The 24,557-nt window shown below is 33.6% G+C and overlaps 4 protein-coding genes across 5 annotated transcripts; 1 reads left to right on the forward strand and 3 right to left on the reverse strand.

Annotated features, from left to right (window-relative positions):
- Positions 1 to 2,216: 2,216 nt before the first annotated feature.
- LOC137820170 (RING-H2 finger protein ATL2-like) lies at positions 2,217 to 3,546 on the forward strand. Its single transcript, XM_068624057.1, has one exon. It carries the CDS (start codon positions 2,442 to 2,444, stop codon positions 3,270 to 3,272), a length of 831 nt encoding a protein of 276 aa, XP_068480158.1. The 5' UTR covers positions 2,217 to 2,441; the 3' UTR covers positions 3,273 to 3,546.
- A 1,573-nt stretch (positions 3,547 to 5,119) lies between these two features.
- LOC137820171 (condensin-2 complex subunit H2) lies at positions 5,120 to 9,777 on the reverse strand. Its single transcript, XM_068624058.1, has 11 exons — positions 9,318 to 9,777; positions 9,124 to 9,223; positions 8,222 to 8,328; positions 7,646 to 7,788; positions 7,139 to 7,568; positions 6,875 to 7,047; positions 6,646 to 6,801; positions 6,469 to 6,555; positions 6,229 to 6,330; positions 5,988 to 6,155; positions 5,120 to 5,846 (listed from the first exon to the last, which is right to left on the reverse strand). The coding sequence occupies exons 1-11, from the start codon at positions 9,505 to 9,507 to the stop codon at positions 5,367 to 5,369; spliced, it is 2,136 nt and encodes a 711-aa protein (XP_068480159.1). The 5' UTR covers positions 9,508 to 9,777; the 3' UTR covers positions 5,120 to 5,366.
- Positions 9,778 to 11,273: 1,496 nt separating this feature from the next.
- LOC137820172 (pectinesterase/pectinesterase inhibitor-like) lies at positions 11,274 to 14,726 on the reverse strand. 2 transcript variants are annotated; one of them, XR_011082560.1, is made up of 3 exons: positions 13,487 to 14,726; positions 11,584 to 12,485; positions 11,274 to 11,486 (listed from the first exon to the last, which is right to left on the reverse strand). XR_011082560.1 is itself a non-coding variant. In XM_068624059.1 (2 exons), the coding sequence occupies exons 1-2, from the start codon at positions 14,493 to 14,495 to the stop codon at positions 11,773 to 11,775; spliced, it is 1,722 nt and encodes a 573-aa protein (XP_068480160.1). In that variant the 5' UTR covers positions 14,496 to 14,583; the 3' UTR covers positions 11,557 to 11,772. The 2 variants fall into 2 exon arrangements, 1 of the variants encoding a protein (XP_068480160.1); XM_068624059.1 differs by lacking the exon at positions 11,274 to 11,486 and having other exon boundaries at positions 11,557 to 12,485; positions 13,487 to 14,583.
- Positions 14,727 to 16,028: 1,302 nt separating this feature from the next.
- On the reverse strand, positions 16,029 to 23,369 carry LOC137823088 (probable acyl-CoA dehydrogenase IBR3). The gene is made up of 17 exons (XM_068628204.1): positions 22,997 to 23,369; positions 22,764 to 22,901; positions 22,235 to 22,375; positions 22,011 to 22,142; positions 21,365 to 21,550; positions 21,030 to 21,107; positions 20,677 to 20,790; positions 19,792 to 19,890; positions 19,596 to 19,713; positions 19,188 to 19,441; positions 18,431 to 18,625; positions 18,143 to 18,285; positions 17,880 to 17,964; positions 17,584 to 17,793; positions 17,152 to 17,304; positions 16,970 to 17,074; positions 16,029 to 16,468 (listed from the first exon to the last, which is right to left on the reverse strand). The coding sequence occupies exons 1-17, from the start codon at positions 23,129 to 23,131 to the stop codon at positions 16,277 to 16,279; spliced, it is 2,478 nt and encodes an 825-aa protein (XP_068484305.1). The 5' UTR covers positions 23,132 to 23,369; the 3' UTR covers positions 16,029 to 16,276.
- Between the last annotated feature and the right edge of the window lie 1,188 nt (positions 23,370 to 24,557).

Consider the following 24,557-nt stretch of genomic DNA (forward strand, 5'->3'; position numbering starts at 1 on the left):
CTCATTTACTATTAAACTTAAATTAAAACATGTATCTCAAATAGAGTATATTATTTAATTTTTGTAGGATTTAATCAATATTAATATGTATTTTTAATTAATACACTTGTCTTAGTACCGTCATGTGAACATTTGACCCCTAATCATACATATTTAGTTTATAAGTACATGTTAAAAAAGTTAAACGTTAATTTCAAAAAATATGATGATGTACTTCACATTCTTTCTTTTATAGTATTAAATGTTTATAAGAATTATTTTCCTTATTCTTTCTTTTCTAGCATTCGTGAGTACTTCATATTGTCTAACTAATATTGTAATAATGATGTATCTTTATCTTTATTGTTGCACTTGTTTAAAATATCCGATGACTCATTTATTATTAGACTTAAATTAAAACAATTATCCCAAATAAAATATATTATTTAATTTTTTTTCGATTTAATCAATATTAATATGCATTTTAATTAATACATTTACCTTTATATCAGTTGAGTACCGTCCTGTGAACGTTCAACCCCTAATGCATATTTAGTTTTTAAAGACATGTTAAAAAAAAATTAAACGTTAGTTTTTAAAAATATGTAAATATTATTAATTGAAAATAAACTTTATGTTTGGAAAGAAACAGAAATTATCGAGTCTATCATATCAGTCTCTTTAGTCGTTGTACCAAAATATTTTTCTTTTTTAAAATGTCCAAAATAAGTTAGTGTTTTAATTCTAAAGTAATAAACGCATTTACGTCACACTTCCTTGTTGACTATAAGCTTTTCAAAAGTTAATAATATATATTCGCGACCCTTTCTTTAAAGTTAAGAAAAAACAATTTAAATAATAAATATGCATTTAAAATAGTCCTCGCCATAAATTTATATATAGCATGCAGTAAATTAATCCTTTAATGTAAATTAAATAAACCTTTCATTTAACATTAGAAGGTTTTTTATGAACAATCAACATCAAATTTAATATAAATTTTGAAAGTGTTTTTTGATAATAGAGGGAGAAACATATAAAGCATTTTGAAAAAAAATTAATGCAAAAGTCATTACCAAATATGAAGTGGGTGACTTTACGAAATTCAATTATTATAAAGTCGGTGAAGCTTATTAATAATAGAGGATGATTACTAGTATTATTAGATAAACTATAACTTTCTAATGGATTTGGGCCCACGATTAGTTGGGCCAAGCTCAATTGCTGGTCCATTTAGTTGACGACTTAGGTAGCTTGTCAAAAATTATTTGAACTTTACGATAAATAATCATATGTGCGTGTTACTAATCAACTATTATGATTTACTAAGCTCAACACCTCTTTACTTTCTTACATGTTTTTGTGATCTTAGCTTTGAGTCATTTGTATAAATCTTTTAACATAATTATCTTTTATAAATTAGTTAATGTAGCTAGTAAAAATAAATAATTTTTTTTAAGTATTGCATCTTAGAAAAACAATTTTTCATTTTAGTCTTTGTACAATTTCGTAGGCTTGCCAAAAATGGAATATATAATTTCTTAAAGACTTTTTGTAATGTTCCATATACAATTAACACGGTTTATCATGAAGATTAGTAATAAACAATTGATCAGCTATCTTGTCAAAAATAATTACTATAAATAGTTTATAAAAGTAAAAGTTATGAAATTGTTTTTGGAGATTCATTAAATCACATAATTTATTCTAAAACTACTCAAATGTAATGTAAATTATTATTCAAATAAATGTTGTATACAAATTTATATTTTATATTTATTCTTATTTCCTCCATATTGATCATCCATAATCACACTATTAGTAAATTGACATTGAATTAAAAATGGAACTAAACCACATTAATTGAATTAGGTATTTGGTGAATTTGTATAGGTTGGAGTTGAAGGTGTTGTGAAAATTGATAGCATATATAAAACTTAACCAAAGTCTCAAATCTTAGGTTAAGTTACTTAATAAGAAGAAGAGAAGAAAAGAAAAGAAAAGTGTTGTTTTCTTTGCAATAAAGTAAAAAAGTGCAGACAAAAAATACGAAGACTATTTTTGGTTTGGGTTAAGTAAGAACACGTTGACCAATACACAACTTCACTGCAACTTTCCCACAAGCTTTTTTAATAATAATAAAAATAATGAAAAGACGCGTGGGTTCCACTCTCGGAGGAAGGTGCAAGCTAATTTCCGGAATATAAAATATGAAAAAAGAAAAAGAAAAAAAAAAAGAGAAAGAGAAAGCGCGTCAACAGTGGCAACTGATGCATATGGAGAATGGAGAAGAAGAATGGTTGCGTATAAAAGGATGAGGTAATGGTTCATACCCTTCAGAACCTTCCTCTCTCTTTCTTTTATCCATTCTATAAACCAACGGAATCAAAAATCCATTCTCATTCATAATAATTGTTATTATTTTTTCTCAAATTTTTCTTCTTCACTCATCACTCTGAGAAATGGCTCAAGAGGGAGGAGATGAAGCGACACCAAGATTCAGAGAGAGAAACCCAATCCATGAAGATTTGGACGAGAAGACTTACAGTCTCAGGGGAAAAATCATGCTCTCAGCGATCGTTCTACTCTTCTTCATCGTCATTTTAATGCTCTGTCTCCACATCTACGCGCGCTGGTACCTCAGACGCGCGCGCCGCCGTCAGCTCCGCCGCCACCGCGAGTTCCGCCGTACGCAGCTCATGTTCTCCAGCGCCGCTCCCACCGCCGCCGCGGTCTCCCGCGGCCTCGACGCCGCTGTCCTCGCCTCGCTGCCCGTGTTCACTTACGACCCCAAGGCACACCCGGAAAACGCGCCGGAATGCGCGGTCTGCTTGTCGGAGTTCGAACTGGGCGAACCGGGCCGGATCTTGCCGAAGTGTAACCACAGCTTCCACACGGAATGCATCGACATGTGGTTTCACTCGCACGCCACGTGTCCGCTCTGTCGCGCACCGGTCGAGCGCACGGCTGAACCGGAAGTTGTTGTAACAGTAGACGAACCGGAATCCGGTTCGGGTGAGACCCCAACCGGTTCTGCATCTTCTCCTTCCTCTTCGGTTGGTACGAGGAAATCTTCGTTGGTTGGTGTAACCGTTGAGGTGCCTCCGCGGGACGAGAATTTGCGTGACGAGAATTCGACGTCGTTTCGGTCGCCGATGAGTCGCATGTTGTCGTTTACGAGGATTCTGAGCAGGGAACGGAGGGGGAACGTGTCGCCGTCGTCTTGCGGCGGTGACTGTAGCTCCGCCGCCCAGTGCGACGCGGAGCGAGGTGGGCGCGAGGAGACTCAGTGAGTGGTCTTGAAACGATAACCTATGCGGCGCGTGGTGGTTGGTTTGTTTTGTGGCGCGTGGATTTTAATGAAGGTAGTGCCGTGTGCGGCGCGTGAGGGTTGGTGGTTGTGACGTAGAATGTTTTGGTTTGAACATAAATAGATTTATATATTTTTATTTTATTTTTTACTTACTTTGCAGTTCCTTAAAAATAGTTACATAGAATACCAAAATTGGTCATCCAATGCTTGTATATAAATCAGAACAATTTTAAACAATACTCATTTCTTAGTAACTATGATTAATTGCAATATTTTCCTTTAATGTGCTATGCGAATCTTATTAATTATAAATGGCCACCTCAATGATGATGTCCTTTTACTAACACCTATGCTGAAACTTAACATTAACATGTCTTGCTTTTTTAAAATTATCCTTAACATCAACAAAACACTTACAACACATTTTATGGGCACTTAATTGAGTTCTCATTGAAGAGTTAAACATTCTTAACTATGATGATGGTTATAGAAATAATTACTTATTTATTTATTTATTTATTTATTTATTTATATGACCCTTTCAATTAATTTACACTTTTAGTTAGCAACTATAATTTGTAAATGATTCATCTGATTTTTCTAAAATTATCCTTATAATATATAAAACTAAAATAGTTAAGTAAGAATTTAATATTTGCAAATACTTTTATCCTCAATGAGAGAAACTTTATCTTGCTTATTTTACATACGTAACACTTTTTTTTTTTTTAGTAAAAGTGATGTTCGGGCTTCTCTTCAATTATAGATATTCTTCATTGTTTTGAAATGGAAGAATATTTTACATATGTAACACTTTTTTTAGTAAAAGTGATGTTCAGGCTTCCATCTTCAATTATAGATCTTCTTCTTAATTGTTTTGAGCCAAATTCTTTCTACACCCAATGGAAACAAAAATGAAAGTCATTCTGGATAAGAAAATCTACAATACAAAAAATAATAGATTAAAGGTATTTTCGTCTTTTTATGAAAATTGGATGCAATGATATGGTGCAGGAAGCAATTGTCTTGTTTTGAAATGAAAGAAATTCAAAACAGATTGAAATTGCTTTTCACACAAGCGAAATCGCTACTGCACCACAGTTCTGAAGAGTTTTCAGAAACAAGTTCAGATTTCTTTGTACACCACTGAATTTCTTTTTGAACTACGAAAATTTTTAAAAATTTTCAGAAATGAATTTTTAAGATGATAATGGAAACCTAAATTTAAAGAAAATTATTAATGATGTAATAGAAATTTATGAACTCAATGATAAAATTAAAAACACTCAAACTCTAATCTATGAAGAAATTTGAAAAAAAATTAAAAATTAAAGTAAAAACAATAAATTTTAGCTAAACAAAAAGACAAATTCAATCCTAAATATTCAAGAAAATATGAACAAGATAAAAATTAATTTTTTTTGAAGAAAAATTACTTATATCTTAAACTAAAGTTCTGATTACCATATAATGCAATCCAACTTTGCATCTCATGTGTAAATTTTCTTCGATGTTTTTTATTTAAATTTCTTAAAATGAAAGATGAATGATAACAGAAATGATGAAAGTTTTGGAGGAGACGAAATTATGAGGATAAATCTATAAGTAGAGTTAAGTCAACAATTAGTTTCTAAAGTGAAGTTTACTAAGAGTTTAGAAATTTGTCTAATAAAAAGACTAACTCTATGAGAACTTTAAACAAGTACAAGTGTCATTTGATGAGAAATTCAAAACACTGCCAGAGCTATTATTTGTAGTTAAAGATTAGATCTAAATTTAAAAATCCAGAAGTATTAACATGTTAGATACTTGAATAGTTCTCCTTACTTTTGAGAAGGGGCAAAACGTTATTACATTCACAAGAATTTATGGTGTTACATGTGGATATCATTACATCAATATGTTAATGTCATCAACAATAATGATACAGGCTAAAACTAATGGATGTTAGTAATAAGTGATAAATAGGACTACAATAATTATTACATAACTTAACTATGTCCAAGACATTTAGCAAATGTCTTGCTTGAATCATTTAGGGCGAAGGGTGTGGAATAAGCTGATATTGCCACTGTCACCCTGCTGAATGTAAATTAACTGGTTCAACATACTGAGATCTACGCCTTCTTTTGGCTTCAGGGGATAACTTCATCAAACTCACCTTTCCATGCTTTACAGAAAGCTTACAATTTGTTGGTGGTGACACACCATTTGATCCATATCTCCTAGAAGATGTGGGAGAATTTTCTCTTTCAGTGTTGTTCTTATCACCTCTTGTACAGGATTTTTTGGTTGGAGATTTTTCTCTTCCAAATTTGTTCTTATGACCTCTTGTAGAAGGATTTTTCGTTGATGACTTTTCTCTTTCAGGTTTGTTCTTATCACCTTTTCTAGATGGTTTTTTTGGAGACTTTGCTCTCTTTTTTGGCAAACCAAACTGTGCATCCTCTCGTTCATGCTCAAGGAGCCTAACATGAAAGGGATTAACAGATGTGTAGCAGACAGAGTTCCCATCAATTCCGTTTCTTTCTAGAGCTACTTCTCCATTGTTTACCTGGAAAATTGTAGAACTTCCATGATATATTGGAAAAATAATCCAGTGATAATCCGATTAATTGGACTCTTCAACGTCAAACATCATAACATGAAGTAAAAGTTCAAGAAGTGCACGGGATATTGCTAAAAAATGAATTACCAGTTGAAGAAGGGAAGAAAAACTTCGGGCCACATCATACTTTTCTTGACCCTTGACCAAATCAGAAAAGGTCAGGACACTGCTACTGCTTGCTTCAAGGGAGAGCATGGAGAACTTGTCAAGAATTCTCTCACCATAGTCTTGGATATCAAATGGTGGATGTGATTCCTATCATGCCAAAGCAGTTCATTCAATTTAAAGAACTAAATAGAGTGGAAGGCAACCCAAAAGATGAATTCACCTGTTCTTCCAAATTGTGTTCAATTCTTTGTTTCCACGTTGAAACTCTAGCAGTCATTTCAGTTTGCTTCTCAGTTTCAGCAATGCTTGCCAGGAGAGCATTCTAGATGAGGAAAAGGGATAGTCAGTACTAGTGCAATGAAAGCAGAAACTGAAAAATTTATCATGCAGGAAAATTTATCTATAATTGATAAATAGCTACTTTCATATCCCAACAAGTCATAGACAATGGCACTCTCACCAGATGAGAGCGGCAAAGATCTTCCAAACTAGCTTGAGAAAGATCTACAGCTTCTTCAATGTTGACATCAGCATCATCAAACTCGGGCTGTTAATTCAAGTGGATATAAAATTAGTTTCAAATATGTCATCTCATGAGAATATATAGATAGCCATATTACTGATCTCCTTTCCTAACCTCATTACTGAAAGGTGGTAGATTTTCTTCCATGAAAGCATTCTCTGGCATATCAAAATCAGGAATTCCACTATCACATTCAATGTCATCGTTGTCACCTTCAGCGTTAAATGATACACCAGGTTCATTCCCCTCGCTAACAAGAGATTGCCTCAGCTGCAATTTACAAATCACATTTTATATAGTATAAATTCATATATTGGTAAATGGCAAAACGATGAAAAAGTACCTTCACATAGAATGGAGTTTGAGTATCCCTTTCTCTTTCATGGACAACATGTTGCATCTCCCACAGTTCCACGAGCTCTGGACTGATAGGACCATGCAATTTTGCAAGTGGAAACAAGGAGCTCATAGGAGTTGGTTGTCTCACATTAATGTTATTCTTTTTTAAAATTTTCGCTGCAGGTACAGCAAAAAGATAAAAGCAGATAAGTTACACAATTAAGGTAAGGCAAATTGTTGATGAAAGACTTTGGGGAGTTGGGGGGACCTTTTCGGAATGGTTTCACCCTCAAGTTGCCCAGTTCATGAGGATTTAAAGGTTTCCATGGATCATCATTATCATAATCTGAATTGTCTGATTCCCTAGATGCATCACATCCATGATCCATATCAAATCCATAATTGCAGCCATCAAGACCATCACAAGCAGGAAAACTGGGCTGGACATTTTCATCATCAAAACCACCATTAAGTTTAGGGGAGCAGTTGGAATTCGCAAACTGACTCTTAACAGCTGATAATCTACGAGCACTTCCACCAGTACGTCCAGGAGAAAGAAAGCTTTTACGACCTGAGGTTATTCCACTAGCATCATGTCGAGTTGTGGCAGCTTTGCTACCCTCCAAAAACTCATGAACTGCAACAGCATCAGATGTGTCCAATAAAATAAAGTCCTGGTACAGGTCTGTGGTGGACAACTGCAACAAATAATCATATTAGCGAATAAAACTATAAAAAAAATCATTATGCAAACAGAAGCAAGCAATTAAGATACCAGAAAAGACTCCAATTCTCCTCCATCACCACCAGCATCCAAGCAGTCGCCTTCAAGAACAACTAGATTTGCAGGAGGTTTTATAAAGTGATCCAAATTCACTTCTTTTCCTGCTGTGTCATCCAAGGAATTCTTCTGTTCAACTGCATCATAACACACAGATGATATAGCCATTTGCAAATACTTATACTGAAACAAAGCAACATTTATTGTTTTGACACACTTTACGAAAGGTTGAAAGGAGGCACAGAAAACAATGTGAGAGAAGGAAGAAATCCAAGAATCAAGACACTATGAATAAATATCTAAATTTGACATAGAGGTCCAAAGCAGAGAGAACCTGGTTCCAGCAATACCATGACCAACTTAATTGATAGTATTCTGTCCCAGAACCAAATAAGCTAAAACAATCTTACCAAATATAGATTTATATATGTACATTTTCAACCTTGGTGTGCAACAAAACTATTTCGGCGGTACACTAAATATTGCTACATAAAAATAATAATCATCATAATAAATGCCTTCTGCTAGGTTCTTGTTTAATCATTCAGCAATCTCCATTAAATAGGGTACCTTGGATGTCATCTAAGCCCCAGAATTGATCATTTTCTTCATCAGCAACAGCTTGGGAACCACTTTCTTCAGGTTGAACTGATTCCCCATCTTTATGATCCTGCTGTCTGCCCAAAAAAACTTAGTCAGAATAATCATTGCTGTTTAATTTTCAAAAGCAAAAATAAAAGTCAGTCAAAACACATTATTACTTCCTATTTCATGTCACCTACAATAAGATGTTGGCTTTGTCAAGTAGCAACACTCCAAAGAGGTTTAATCATTGGGTGAAGACAAGACACGATGGGTTTCATATCTCTAAGATGCCTAGAAAACAGGGCCTGAAACGTGGGCAATGCACAAATACCATCTGGGTGCTGAAATTCAATTTTGTGTTTACAAGAATGGAAGAAAATAGGATCAAATTACTGACCACATGGTCATAAAGAACCGATACAATTTCAAGGTTGAGTATTCGCAAATGTGAAGGTCCACGATTGGTTTCATATTCTTCCAGCCTAATTGGCTCTATCATCAGAATTGTTTGCAATCGACTTTTTTCTCATGGAATCATAATTACCAGGGGAGGACAGAACAAGCAACTAGAAACAATTATGAGTATATATTGTAAACTTAGCAACAATACTGACACAGTTTTCATAGTCAAACATATTAAGAACTAAACTTAAACTTAAACACTTTAGTTGGAAGAAAATGGATAGAAGGAGTGGGGAGAATAAGGAGGCTAAACCCATCCCTTCCCATCATTGAACCAAACAGATGTTTAGAGCCCAAACTCCTACCGTTGATAATGACACTCAGTACGTTTAACATAATAAAATTAAAAATGGATATAGATATAAAATTGCAAATTACATAACAGAAAGCAGATAGAGGCAGAAACTTAAACTAAAAAATCAAACCTTTTCTGAGAAAGGAACTCCAAAGCACGCAAGACCAAGGTGTAGAGGTATTCCACCTTTCGACTATACACTTGTATGGAACCCTGAAGCAGCAGAGCAGCTACAATTACCCAGAAACAACTAACACAGGTGAACACAAATTTTAAACATTAAATGGGAACTTTCAAAAGACAAAGGACTATGATGGACCAAACCTTCGGCAAAGTTCACAGAAAAATGTCCTTCTTCCTCGCCAGTGATCTCGCCTGAACAAATTTTCAGCAAATACTCCTCAAGTTTCTTGGCGAGGTCAACTTCCCAATTGGATTCTAGGTCACGCTCCGCGTGAACCGCGTGGAAGCCGCCGCCTCCACTCCCCCCCGGTTCCGAGGTACCCTTAGTCATCTTCAGTGGACGAAATCCTCTCGCAAATCATGGTAATGTCGAAATTTTCGATTCCAAGAACCCAAAGGGAGAAAAAGCCCTAGGGTTTAATCTTTCCGGCGAGGAGTTGGAAAACTCCGAAAACGGCAAGAAAACGTTAAATGGGGTGTTGAAAAGTTCGAACCTTGTGGGGGTATGCAGAGAGAGACAGAGAGAGAGAGAGAAAATCGATAGCGTATGAGAGAAAGAGTGAAGGAGGAAACTTTACTTTTTTCAAAAACTTTTCGATTTATTTTTCCCGCTCCTGGATCACAAATCAAAGGTAAATTGGGCCTAGGCCTTTTCATAAATCGGAAAATTCTCTCTGCACCATATCAATTCTAACATGCACCTATCTGCTATTAAATGATAAAAATGTCCTTCTAAAATGACGAAAATAATCTTTTAAACAAAAAATGATGTGGATAAAAATTACTTCTGGAACTCTTTTCTAGAAATATTCTGAATTTGATTTTCTGGAACACATTTTTAAATTCCAGAAATTTTTATTCAAAATGCATTTTTAATTTTGTGTGTTTGAAATGTATTTTTTTAATTGTGAATTATATTTATTATTCTGGATTTTCAAATCCAAAATAAAAATAGTTTTGGAAATTTAAAAAATAATAGGGTACAGGTTAAAAGTGATATGGTGTGGGAAAAACTTGTCTCCTAAATCTGAATCGAACTGCACCCATGATTATTATCAGCACTCCATAATAACAGTAAAAAGACTTAAATATCCCCCATTGCTAGATCACATTGTCACTGCACCTCTAATTGAACCCACATTCTTCACTGGATTCTGAGAGAAATAAGAAGAAGAAAGAAAGAGTAATATGAAAGTATAATTTAAAAGATTTCTAAAATAGATAATATGAAAATCACCATTAAAATATAGCATGAAGGGAAGAATGACTATATTAAAATTTATGGGAGTGCAAATAGTAATTATGGGAGTACAGGAAGTAAAATTTGTAAGATAATTATTATTTTAAAATCCTTACTCTTTCTAAAATATATACGAATTTTAATAAATTATTTTTTCATTTCAGTGTAATGGGAGGTGTTGGAAGAAATTACTCCAAATAAAGGATATTATTAAATATCCCTCAAATTATTATTCAAAGCCACACTTTTTTATGAGTTAAGAGTACACACTTCTTTGGTGTCAGGTTATGGTGAGTTTGGAGAAGGAAAAATTAATATTCTAATCTATTTTCTCCAGGAAATTACCAAAATAAAAAAAATGTATTTTTTTTTTTATAAATTGGATAAATCATATTTGAAAATCACAACTTCTTATTAAAGAATGTGTTCCACAACTACAATTTCAACCTTTAACAGAAAGTTGTGTTTAATATATACAACTTAGTGTTAAAGTTAATGTAGAATCCGTTTAGATCACTCTAACCTTTACCATTATAATAATCTCATATTCATGTATCTCCATTACATCATTCTATTGATTCTACAAACATCAAATTGATTCCTCCATTATTAATCTCTTAAATTGAGTGTTGTTGCAAATGTTGCATATTAAATTGTATAATAAGCAATTATGAATGCTACTGGACTTTACAAGAATGAATAGCACATCCCAATACCTCACCTATCCCATATTCACAACACCAAGTTAAAATCTTACTGAATCACATACTTTGTTAAAAAAATGTGGTTTCATTTTCCTAAAAAATGTTATAAAAAATAGAAACATATGTTTAACCCAATCTGAAATAAAAGAAGAGAATATATACAGTATTAAATTAAAAAATATTTATCTAGGTTTAAGGTTTCTACAACATAATAATAGAACATAAACTCCATCCAAACAATATCTTTCCGACTCCAAACACTACAATACAAATCTAGTTGAGTGAAAAGAGTGTGAATGTCTTTTTCTTCTTTAGCACAGTAAAAAATAAATAAAATAAATATGAAACGTTTCAGGGTATTCCAACCTTTCTAGCTAACTAAAAAGAGTGTGAATATCTTTTTCTTCTTTAGTTCAGTACAAAATAAATAAAATAAATATGAAATGTTTCAGGGTATTCCAACCTTTATACAATCTGTTAAGGTCAAAAAAACAGGCCAATAACAATGGAACAATCCATTCAAATAATATTTTTCCGACTCCAAACACTAAAATACCAATCTAGCTAACAGAAAAAGAAAAAGAGTGTGGCTGTGTTAATTAGTGGGATAGCATGATGATCCCACTTTTGTGTTAGTGGGTACATATAGCTACTAGGAATTCATAGCTCCAAGACTGTAAGGTACCTTAGATCTAACAATCCAATCATCACGTTCATCTGAATTAGCAAGTTCAAAGAACTTTGAAGGATAATAGTCAGAAGCTTCTTGAGCAGTTAGAACCTTGAAACCAGGCCATTTGACTCTCGATGATGTGTCTGCATCAGGGCCCTTGTTATTGTACTCATAATAAGTACAAGTGTCCATGAAACTAATTCCCATCCATCCCATGTAACCTTCTGGTAAGAAGATGTTGTCAATTTGAGACTCCATGATGATGACCTTAGAGAATGCCCTCCAAGGCCTTCCAAGGTATGCTACCTTGTCTGCCAAGCTACGCAATTCAGGGTCCCCTGTGAAGTGGCAACCCTGGAAAACAAGGGCACTGGGGCTGTCAGATTTCACCCTCCCACCAGCAGTCACCATGCACTTTTGTTTGTTCAGTGGTTTTCTCACAATTAGCTTGCACTTTTGGAACATTCCAACTGCATCTCCAAACACAAAATCCACTGTGCCAGTCACTATACAGTCACGGTAGAATTGGCGTTGGGACTGAGCATAGAGGGTGTCTTGGAACCCGTCCATGTGGCAGTTCACAAACACAGCTTGGTCTGCTGTTACTCGAAGTGCCACTGCTTGATGTTTCTTAGACCCTGCTGTGTTTTCAAATCCAACATTCTTGGCCATGAAGTTTGCAGCATTAACCGCTGTCATTTAATGATAATAAGATGTTAGGTAATCAAATCAAATTAGTTAATTGCACACATCCTTACAGAAATTCACTAATGCATGTCTTGGTATTATTGTATAGGTTATTCTAGTGTTAGGTTCTATGAAGGATTAAGTTTTTTTTTTTGTCTCTTTTCTTGAATTGTTTTCAGAAAATGATAGTTTGACAATCTTTAGAGTTGTATACAATTCTTTATGTGATGAGTTTGAAAATAAATATATATAGTAAAGGGTAAGTTTGGAATTAAATGATATGAAAAAGTATTAAAATAATAATATTAGAAGTTATAATGTGGTTGTATAAAAAATGTGGGTTGCCAATGTATATTACTCTTGTTTTACTTTGTTTCTTTTGGGTGGAAGGACTAGATAGGTTTAGGATTTTTGTTAAGAGAGTATGTGGTTTTGGTGGTTTGATCGGTTTGGTGTTTTAGGGGCTTGTGTTTTCTGGCCCTTTGTGTTGTTTGATTCAGAGACTGAAAGGTATAACGTTGTTTGGTTGGGAGAGATCTATCGTTGTAAGCTTTTGTTCTTGGTTCTTGGCCTTTTAGGTATGAGACTTTGAACATTATGTAAAAGGATTGGAACACTCCTAAAGTATTTTATTTTATTTTTTTTTATTGTTAAGAAAAAAAAATGTTAAGGTAATGTATGTTAACAAGAAGGCAAATTCAAGGTTAATGAGTGTTAGCATGAGTATTTTATTTCTAGACTTTTTCTTTTACATTTATAATAAGGAAAAATATGTTTTATAATGTTTAAAAATATTCATGGGACAAATATTTGATATTATAAAAAAAAGTTATATATTGACAACTTATATCAGTTATAACTCAATTTTTTCTGCCTAAAACTTGCACGAGTTTACGACGAAAAATATATTTCTTTATATCTCAATCACGTTGTTGTATATTGGAGCAAGGTTATACATTATAACTCAATTATAAATGTATAGGTATAGGGTTTAAGAGGTACTTACCAAAAGTAGCAGTTTTGTAAGTTTGGACGCCATCATCGTAGTTTAAACTGCCACTGAATCTAGTCTTTGTGGGACCATCTCCAATGATGGTGACATGGGTCATGAGCATGGACATGTCCACATTTTCCTTGTAAACACCAGCTTTGACGTAAATCACATAAGGTTCAGCATTGTTTGGGGGAACGGTCTTAAGAGCTTCCTTGATGGTTTTGAATTGGCCAGACCCATCTTGGGCCACAACTACCTTAGCACTTTCTGTGCCCTGCGAAAGAAGACGTCTTTTCCCTTCACTCACCCATGAAGGGTAATCATCTAAGGGCACTTTGTCCTGAGAGAGAAGCCTCCTATTCCCAAATGAGGTCATGTTAAGGTCCTTCAGTATACCAGAGATCACATCGATCATATCCAATGCATTGCTGGTAAGCTCCAAAGAGGTGTTCAAAACCTTGTTCATTTTGGCACCAGCTTTTGTGTCTGTGTGCTCAAAACCATACAAGCATGTGTATTGGTGTGTGAGACTCCCCGAGATCCAAACCTTAAGATCATAAATGTATTCACTCAACTTCCCATATTCAAACTTGTCTATTGTATCAACAGATTTCTGAATACCATGAATCGCATACTCAAACACTTCCTTGCAAATTTCCACGGCTTGTCTTGTCATGTTGTCCTTCCCCAAGTCACGATAAAGGGTGGAGTTCTTTATGTGACTCAAAAGTTCCACTGCTGTGGCATTGATCGCAGCTTTCACCAAAGCTCTTGTGTCTGCATTTCTGTCAGGTACTTTTGCAAGGCTTTTCTTGCATGTTTTGGCGTATTCTGTTGAATGGCACAGTATCTCTACACTGGTCCTTTGAGAGCTAGTGATATGAGCTGCATCATCTGCAGGTTCTTCTCCCTGGTTCAAGGTAACAGCCACTGCAGCCACCACAGCCACAAGGAGGATTGAAGAGACGCCAAGAATGGCGAACCTTCTTTGTTGGTCTTTGGCTTTGACATTTTCACCCATATAAACTTTCTTCTGTGTTCCTTTTTTCCTCAACAAGATGAGAAAGGGTGATCAGAACTGTTGTTTTCAATCTTTTGGGTGCTTATTCTTTCAACTTATGATTGTTATTTCATTTATAAATGCTCTAAATTCTCGGCAAAATCAGTGTTAAATGGAAGGTGGGAATCCCTTGTGAAACGGAGGGTACTTTTGATGCATGTTCTCTGCATCCAAGAATATCAGGTAATTCCTAAACTTGGTGCACAACATCAGTTAAAATATATCAGTCATTGTTTAATTTTGGCATCTACTTGTTAAAGAAAACAATTTAAAAAAGGTTTGGTTTTGAGGATCTCCTTGAATCAAGAACTTTTGGTGCTAATATAAGTTTTTGATGTGTACCCTTGCATCACCTTTGATGTTTGTTGTTGTTTTGGTATAGAGTTATTTTATGGAAAAGATTTCTTTTAACATCCAAAAAAAAAAAAAAAAAATACATACATCTAACAAACCATTATAATAATATAATATAATTAAAATATTAGTTTATTAGTATATATGAATTGTATGTATTTTATTGTGTATGGTGTTAATATCAGGACCCTCATTTTATATGTAGGGTGATTTCGTTCAAATTCTAATTTTACATTATCTGTCATATCTATTATTTTTTCTCTCTACTGAGAATGGGAAAAAAACATTTTTTTTTTAATTTTCTCTTTTTTATTTAGTATTATTTGTCAATCATGATTTTTCTATGTTATGGAAGCCTAAAGTAGCCTTTTTTTTAAATAAAAAAGGAAATTGGTGTGTGAAGAACTTAACTATATTGGATAAATATAAAGATTACTGTTTCCATATTAATTTAATTTGTAAGTTTTAATGATTTAAATTAAAAGTATTATTATATACACTACAAGAAAATTATGAAATAGAAACCAATTTGTAGAAACCAAAATAATTAGTTGCAATAGTAACTAAATTAGAGACCATTTTAGAAACTAAAAAGAAATTTGATTTCTAAATTAGTTTCTATTATTTTCTATTATTGTTAAATAGTTTCTAAATTGGTATCTAATTAGCAACCAAAATTTTTACTACCAAATTTAGAAACTAAATAATTGGTAGTTAAAACCTTAGTTGCTAATTAGATACGAATTTAGAAACTATTTAATAATAATATAAAATAATAGAAACTAATTTAGAAATCAATTTTTTTTAGTTTCTAAAATGGTCTCTATTTTAATTCCTATTGTAACTAATTATTTTGGTTTCTAAAAATTAATTTTTATTTCATGATCTTCTTGTAGTGATATTTATATTTTTAAATAATACAATTTATAAATTCTAATTTTTTCAATTATTATTTTTAATTAATGAAATAAAAGGTTAATCTATTTCATTAAATTAGTGATGAGTTAGTCCGTTAGACCCATAATTAAGCTAAGTTAAATTTGCAAGATTTTGATTGAAATATCATTCTTACGAGTACTTCACTTTTGACTCTATTTTTAAATGGTGAAGTTTTGTAAATTCGTTAACACGAGGCCATACTTTTATTATAAACCACTGGGCTGTGATATTTAACTAAGGACTTTTAAAGTAACAATTTTCAAACCTGGAATACACAATGAGAGAGCTGAATTTGAACAACTTCATATATGTTACATGATGCTTCCAAAAAAGCATTTTGAAAGCATTTTTTTGTCCTAGGAACATTTTTTTGGTGGACCTTTAATTTCCCGTTTCACGAGTTATTTGATGACTTTCATTTAGCCCTGAGGCAAAAAGTGTTGAGGTTCTCAAAGCTTGGCTTTCTGCAGTTCTAACTTGGCAATGGTCCCCAAGTGAACTTCATCTGGACCATCTGCAAGTCTCAGTGTTCTCGAAGCAGCCCATAGATGAGCCAGGACAGTGTCAGATGAAACACCAGCTGCTCCATGCACTTGGATTGCCATGTCAAGCACCTTCAGTGCCATGTTCGGTGCAGCTACCTGCTCCCATGCCAAGGAGAGTGTGGAAGAATCAACATCAAAGTGAAATGATAGGTATGTAACACGGACACTAATACGAACACAGAGAGAGATATGTATAATCTTTAAAATATAGAATATGAGGACACATATCTATTATTATATTATTATGAATTATATAAATTGACAATAAATATTTATGTGCAAAGTATGTTTAAACTTTTTTTAGCAGAAATAAAGATTTCTTATGTCTGGTTCAAAAGAATTTGTTCCTTATTTTTATAATCATAATAAAAATTTATACAATAAATTTGAGTTTTTAGAAAATTAATATATTTTTCCTTTTTAAAATTGTATTAGATACACGTATCAGACACTAACACTCATAGGACAGGTGAAATACAACAAATATTTTTTGAATGGATATTTCACCGATATGTGTCCTACAAGTGTCAGTGTCCGATACGTGTATCTGACACGAACATACCATTTAAGAGGAGTGTCTGTGTTACAAACAATTACCTTTGCCATTGCTAGTATCCCCCGAGCTTTTTTGTTCCCATGTCTATCAAGTTGATCAGCGGCTTCCAACACTAACAATCTGGTCCTCTCTAGCTCTATTCGGCACTGAACATCAGAAGCTAAGTAAGCAGAATCTTAATAATGTAAAACTGAGACACTCTCGTCCAATAAATTTCTAATACCTTGGCCATATCTGAAAGAAATGAACCATGTTGAGCAATGAACTTCCCAAATGTTTTTCTACTAATGGCTCTTTGAACCATCAACTGCATGCCTCGCTCAGCAACACCTATCAGTCTCATACAATGGTGCAGCCTTCCAGGACCAAGCCTACCCTGCAAGAATGCTAGTTATCAGCACACTGAAAATATATTTTTGGTACTTTAGTAAACATATAAAAGAAGATAGGCAGATGAACATTATGCAGATAGACAGACCAAATAACTTCCATACATAACCCCGTAATTCCTTCCATGGTAGAATATATTAAAGTTTATTTGTTTAAATTGAAGTCATACTTAAAAATACGACTTCTTTGTTTAGTCATGCTTGAAAACAACATCAAATCAACATCAGATCCTAATATTCAACCTAAGAAATATTTTTCGACTTACTTGAGCAATCTCAAATCCACGTCCTTCACCCAGTATGATGTTTTTTGCTGGCACACAAACATTTTCAAATGTTATTTCTGCATGCCCATGTGGAGCATCATCATAGCCAAACACGGTCAATGGTCTCTTTATGTGAACACCAGGAGTCTGGACATCCACTAAGATCATAGATTGCTGTTTATGCTTTGCTGCGTTGAAGTCAGTTTTCCCCTGTCCATATGTTTCAATCACACTATTGATTATTGACATGAATGGCACATGACTGTTAGTGCAATAACTTTCAGTCAAATACTCACCATGACTATAAGAATTCTACATCTTGGATCCATAGCACCACTAGTCCACCATTTTGTCCCATTGATAATATATGAATCTCCTTGCCTATAAATGATGACAAATTAAGAAAATAACTAAATAAGTAGTCCATACCCAAATGTCTAAATTGTCTTCTACCAAGAAACTTGACTCAAACCTACGTTTTTTAAGTAATTAGCCAATGCATTCTTGGCCAAATGAAAAGACGGACTCTTGAATTACATAAGATTAACAATAATACTACCTTTTAATAGAGCACTCAATATTGGTTGCATCGGAAGATGCAACTTGTGGTTCTGTCATAGCAAATCCAGATCTAATCGTCCCCTCAAGCAAAGGAACTAGCCATTCTTGTAGTTGTTCTTTATTTCCATAACGCAGTAATACCTAATATGCAAAGTAATGCTCTCAAATTAGACAAAAATGCAACATCTATAGAATGCGTACTAAATATGATCAACCCCAGAGAGAGATCAAATTCATGTTAGTCAGTTAATGATCAACCAAGCAAATCTACAAAGTTCCATCTTACCTCCATATTACCTGTGTCAGGTGCACCACAATTAAATATTTGTGGAGCCCAAATAGAACGACCCATGATCTCACAAAGGTATCCATATTCGAGATTAGTGAGACCAGCTCCCAATAACAAGTCATTTGCATAGGCAGAGAGATGATTATTGCTCCCATCGAAGATAAGGTTTCTTGCTCTCACTGCACTATCAAGCTGCACACAAACAAATGCATTCAGATGACTTCTTTTTCAGGAAAAGAAACAGTGACAGTAGGTAATAAAAGAATTTAAGAAATAATCATAGATGATAAATGTCTAATAATTCTGTATTCCATCAAGCTATTCAGGCTGAATATTTTCTTAGCTGTCCTGTTGAGTTACAGCAATGCTCATCCCTACAGCTTTTCCAGCATCCACAAGTTCTTTTTCGGCTATGATTTATTAAACCTTTATATTTTTTATATTTTTTTTTCAGTATCTTCTTTTTAAAAGCTTAGATTTCATCAAGTTTTATTTTGAGAGGGTGGGTAGACAGGGTAGAATATCTACTAAATAACTCAAATAGCCGTGTCTTTTAGAATGTAAGTTCAAATCTAACTCAACTCCACCAAATTGACTTATATGGTGAGGGATCCCCTACAACATCTTTGGATATTTATTTCAATGCTCATAACTCAACTCCTAAGAAGCTGTAATACATCAAACCTGATAGATGGACGAGAAAAGCTTCTGAAATCACAAAATACAGAAAAAATAAAGAGGAAAAGACGCATACAGGAATCCATAAGTTCCACAAGCCTTCTTTTTTTGCCATCTCCTTTAACTTTTCCTCTGCTGGGTGAACAGTCCAGCGTGAGTCTGATTGGGCAAGCTTATAAAATTCATTTTCCATGGGGTAAATGTGTTCCTCCATGAACTTAATTATTTTTTTCCTCAGTGCCAAAACCTTTTGACTAGGAACAAACTTCCCCTGATCTGAGCGGCCCTGTGCATCATTCCCATTCACAAACTCTTTCGAATAGTATCGTACTGATAAAAAAAAATTCTGATTATAAGGTGTAAAAGGGCTTCAGCTGGTAGTTTAATAATAATAACCTAGTAATATTTTTAGCTTCCAGTAGGTAACAAATTATATTTTAGATACACTACATGAGAGCCCATAATGTTTACATGTTATAGCTACCTGAGGGAGGATGCTGAGGAAGCACAGAATTTTGTTCAATAAATTCCCAAGCAGCATCTATAAGGCCATTAGCAAGTACTTCAGTGTGTCGAGCACGCTCACCTCCTGATGCGTTACCCTATTGCACACAAAGAAGCCCCAAAATATTAGATCTTAAAACTATAACAGCAGCAGCATCTCTAACAAATTTAGATACCTTAACCCATCTATTATAAACTCCTGCATAAATTGAAGCCCCTCGGAACAAAGAAAAGGCAACATAGAACTTCCATTCAGCAACAGGCCATTTCCTTTCCTGGAATCCAAAACTCTTTCGTTAGATCTTCAAGAATAGGCAAATATATGATACAACTTACAAGACATGCCAAAAGCATCCCTGGCTATATAGCTAGCGTTAATGACCACCATCAAATACAAAGCTATTAAAATCTCAAACAAAACAATCAAAATCTCAAGTTATGAGATTAACTAGTTATCATTGAACATGTTATTAGATATTTTAATCTTGGGTAGAATATACTAGTTACATATTCCTGTAACTTAATGGTTGGATGTCAAATATATTGGTTCATTCCAGTTGTAAATTGTAATAACATTTGTTTTTGGGCTGTTATAAGAACTTAAACCCATGTAGATTGTGTTGGGTTTTGTGAGCCTTGTGATAGGTTTTCCATTGCTTGCATAGTGTGTCAAAAGGAGAGCCCTTATCCTTTCATATGTACCACAGTTTTCCAGACCTTAAGTGATCTTCCACATTAATAGAAAATTAGGATAGTTTTCTCCTTCACATACACAAATCCTTCTTCGTGGTTTCTTTTAGGAAAAATTATAGCTTTCACGTCAACTTTCTAGGCAACCCTATACCCTAATATCTAGATAGAGATATATTGTGCAGGCTATTATATCTATCCTAACAGTTGATCTGAATCTAAACTCCAAACATACTTAATAGTAGAATTTCCAATCCCCAAGAAGTCTTAAGGCAAAGGTAATAATGCATAAATTTGGGCTATGTATATCATCACAACAGCATACATAAGAAATGATACCGAATCAAGGCATATATATTTGTAACACTTACTGCTAGAGAACAGTAATAGGCCAAATATTCTGGTAGCGAAGGAATACCATCAGGTAGTCCAGAATGTTCCATACCTTCACGCACGTTTTCGGGCCCAATATCTGCAACATAAGTCTTCCAGGAGAACAAAAGGAACATGAATTGTGCAGGTAATTAAATTAATCAAATACATGGTAATCTGAAACAATGATTCTACTATCATCAGTTTAACAAGCAATCAGACTAAATGAAGATACTAACCATCAAGATTATATAAGCAAATTGCATATTCAAAAAATGATTATAGTAGTATAATATAACTCATCTTTATGTCACAAAATCTCGATTCAGAAAAGTGTGTATATAGTACATACCATACAGCTATATGCAACATCACACATTTGGTTACCAAGGGTAGACAATTCCCAGTCAAGTATTCCAATTACTCGATCCTGCGACGGAAGGAAAACTAATAAGGCATAAGAAGTGGGTTCTAAGATGCCAATGAATTTAACAGTCCTAAATACTAATATTGAGTCTTGACAGTGTCCTAATTCCATAGTAAACAATACATGGCATTGAGAACATAAATTTTGTTTTTTTAGCACACAAGTTATGATACTCTAATTTTGAGCATGATCAGAACAAAAATCTATGCTTTTAAAAGACCAGAACAAAGAAAAGTACTTTTCATCCAATGAAACTTTACCTCTGTGGGATGGAACACAAGATTGTCAATGCGAAAATCTCCATGAACCAGACCTCCTGTTGCTCCTGAAGAATCTTCAGAAGGGATTTGATGTCGTAGCCAATCAATCAGGGCAAACATTTTTGGATTACTAGCAGGTTTACCCTCACTGGTTGAGGAAGCATATTGCTTAGCCCACCTCTCAATCTAATACAAAAAAAAACTATCTATTAGAACAATTTTTTATTTGATAAAATATATCTATTTTGATCCTAACCCTTCTTTTCTGTCCTGGTACAGTAGCAGGGGTGGTGATACAAGATGGAGTGGAACCAAAAAATGGACATGGGGAAAGGAATGTTAAGTGCCTCCTTAAACTTTTTAAAAACCAAATGCAGTGCTCGATGTTTTCAATGTCTCCTCAACATTCACTTTCATAAATTTTACTGTGCTGTAACTGTACAATGCATCCATCTATGTTCAGCTTTCTATCCCAATACACATATCTCCCCGTGAAAAAATTCAATGCACAATTACAACGGTCTTATTTCACCAATTGAGGTCGCTACATGGATCATACAGTGTCATTCAGCACAATTAAAAAGCAAAGTTTCATGAAAATCAAGGCATAAATTGACCACAAATAATCATATATAAAATAATATACCTGTCTTTTGCAATAATTATTGCGTAGTCCATATTTTCCCAGACCAATGGAGTCCACATTAGCAGAATGTATGGAAGCTAAGGCTTTAGCAGTTGCCCTGTAAATTGCGCTCCTCCTCTCAGGTGCCACACCCTGATTATTTACAAGTCACATCTCACCAATCAAACCAATGACAATTCTGCAATAACCAAGGAAACCAAAGTTAACTAGAAAGCAAATCATACCGGTAACTTGGAGTCAATAAATATGCGCCCCTCCAAATATTCCATGATATAAAACGCGGTTCCAATAACACTTGGATCATTGCACATACAGAAAACCTTAGGAACCGGAACTTTGGTATGAGCACCCAATGCCTGGAGAACCTGTAAATTATAAGGGCACATAATTAGTCGTTCTCTCACAAATATGTTGATTCACTCCCCAAACTTCATACACTTAAGAGGGAGTTTGGATGAACATTTACAAAATTGATTTTGAATTGATCTGAATTTTGAAGTAAGGTGATCTATAACTGGACCCTTTTATTCTAAAAACTAGATAGTAGTAAAACTAACTGTAGAATCTCTTATTCATAACAAAAGATATCCAAAGTTGTTCCAGTTCAATCGATCGAAAATCAATTTCTCATATATGAAATTAAACATTTAAGCATTAGCCTAACATCATCTTAGTTAGTATTTGAACATGATTCTACAAGTTCTCACGTGAACCCAGGCAAGCCTTTAATTTTCATCAATGTAACATAAAAACCTTAAATTCTCTATCAACGGCATGAGCTGAAGCGAGCAATTTTCCGGCAGGTTTCTTCCTGAGAACATAGCGATTCACGGCGGAGTCATGAGAACCCACTTCCAACAAGTACGTGGGGTTGGATTGTCCATGCCCAAACTAAACAAGAGAATCACAGTCAAAATAAAAATCAAGTTTTGATGAAAACCCGTTTGACCCAGAAGGACGATAGAAGGTCCCAAAAAGACAAAAACCTGCGAAACGGTGAACCGAGTAGGGGATTGAGGGAAGCCGGAAACGTTGGAAGAACAGTAGCGGATGAGAGAGTCGTAGGAAAAGTGATGAACAACATCGAGTTGCTCTAAGAGGTCTGATGTCTTCCTCGCCATATCCGAATCCTCGATCTGTGACAGATGAAAAGGTTGTTGGTGAATTGATTTGGCTGGAACCTCTGACGTCACTTGCAGAAAAGTGTCAGGACAGACACTCTACGATGTGGGACCTTTGTCTATGGCGACGTTGGATTGAATGAAGAAGTAGCGCGAGAATTTCATTACGCAAAAATTAGTGCTAATGCTTCAAAGCTTTGGATTAATCTTAACTGATACAAGAAGATATTTTGAATATTCTAAAATAAAATGCTGAATTACAGTTAAGAACTAAAGTTTTAACAATTGTAATATAAATTATTTATAGACTCTTTGTATGTTATTGGTGATTTTTTTTGAAAGAAAAGTAGTGTTAAAAGGCATCAAACAAACTGCAAAGATAACTTATTTGCCTTCTTCACAACTTTTATACTACACATGATAAATTTAGAAATTATGTAATTATAAATTTATAATAAAAATTTATGTGTATAATATGTTTTAAATATTTTTAGCAGAAAGATGTTTTTCATGATTCAAAAGAATTTGTTCATTATTTTTGTAATTATAATAAAAAATTATAATAAATTTAAATTTTTTAAAAATTAATGTATTTTTATTTTTTTAAATTGTGCTAGAATCATGTTAGAATTGTCAAAACTCCAACAAATATTTTTTTAATTAAACATTTCACTAATACATATCCTATAAGTATCATGTCTGATTCGTGTGTCTGGTACGTATGTGTGTCCGAATCAAGTCTTATAGGTATTGTTTGACTTTATTGTATATTATATGTTACAAGTTTTTATTAGGGTTGATTCTTTGATTTGGAAGTAATTTTCAATTTCAATTCATTTTATTTTTTTAAGTTCATTTTACTATCATTATTAAATAACATAATGAATTCACAATCAATTTCTTCCATAACCAAAAATGAGAACCAATTTTAATAACAAGATATTAAATTAAGATATCACAAAAAATGATGTAGTTATCTACATGTGGGACTCTATCCATAAATGCCATAAAGATATGATATGATAATAACTAAAAATTGAGAAAACGTGTATATCCATACCTTAATTGTTAGATGGGACGTAAGAAGTATGCACCTGGATATGAATTGGAAAAAATAATTGTAGATTAAATTATTATTATTTTAAATTTTAGAAAGATTAATTTAATTATTTATACTTTAAAATTAAAAGGTATTCTTTCTATTTAAAATCAACTTTATTAATATTTTAAATCTTACCAATTTTTTCATTTTATTAACCATCTTATTTTCTATACTTGACCTCGATATTTAGTTAAGAAAATATCAAGCAATATATGCATATTCTTAAATTACATATATTTTATTAAAATTAAGAATTATTTGTATATATAATTTGCAGTCATTAATTAAATATATTTTAGTAAAGAGATTAATGAATGAGGGAAA

This window comes from Phaseolus vulgaris, chromosome 9 (genome assembly GCF_000499845.2).
Source record: "Phaseolus vulgaris cultivar G19833 chromosome 9, P. vulgaris v2.0, whole genome shotgun sequence".
NCBI classification, from domain to species: domain Eukaryota; kingdom Viridiplantae; phylum Streptophyta; class Magnoliopsida; order Fabales; family Fabaceae; genus Phaseolus; species Phaseolus vulgaris.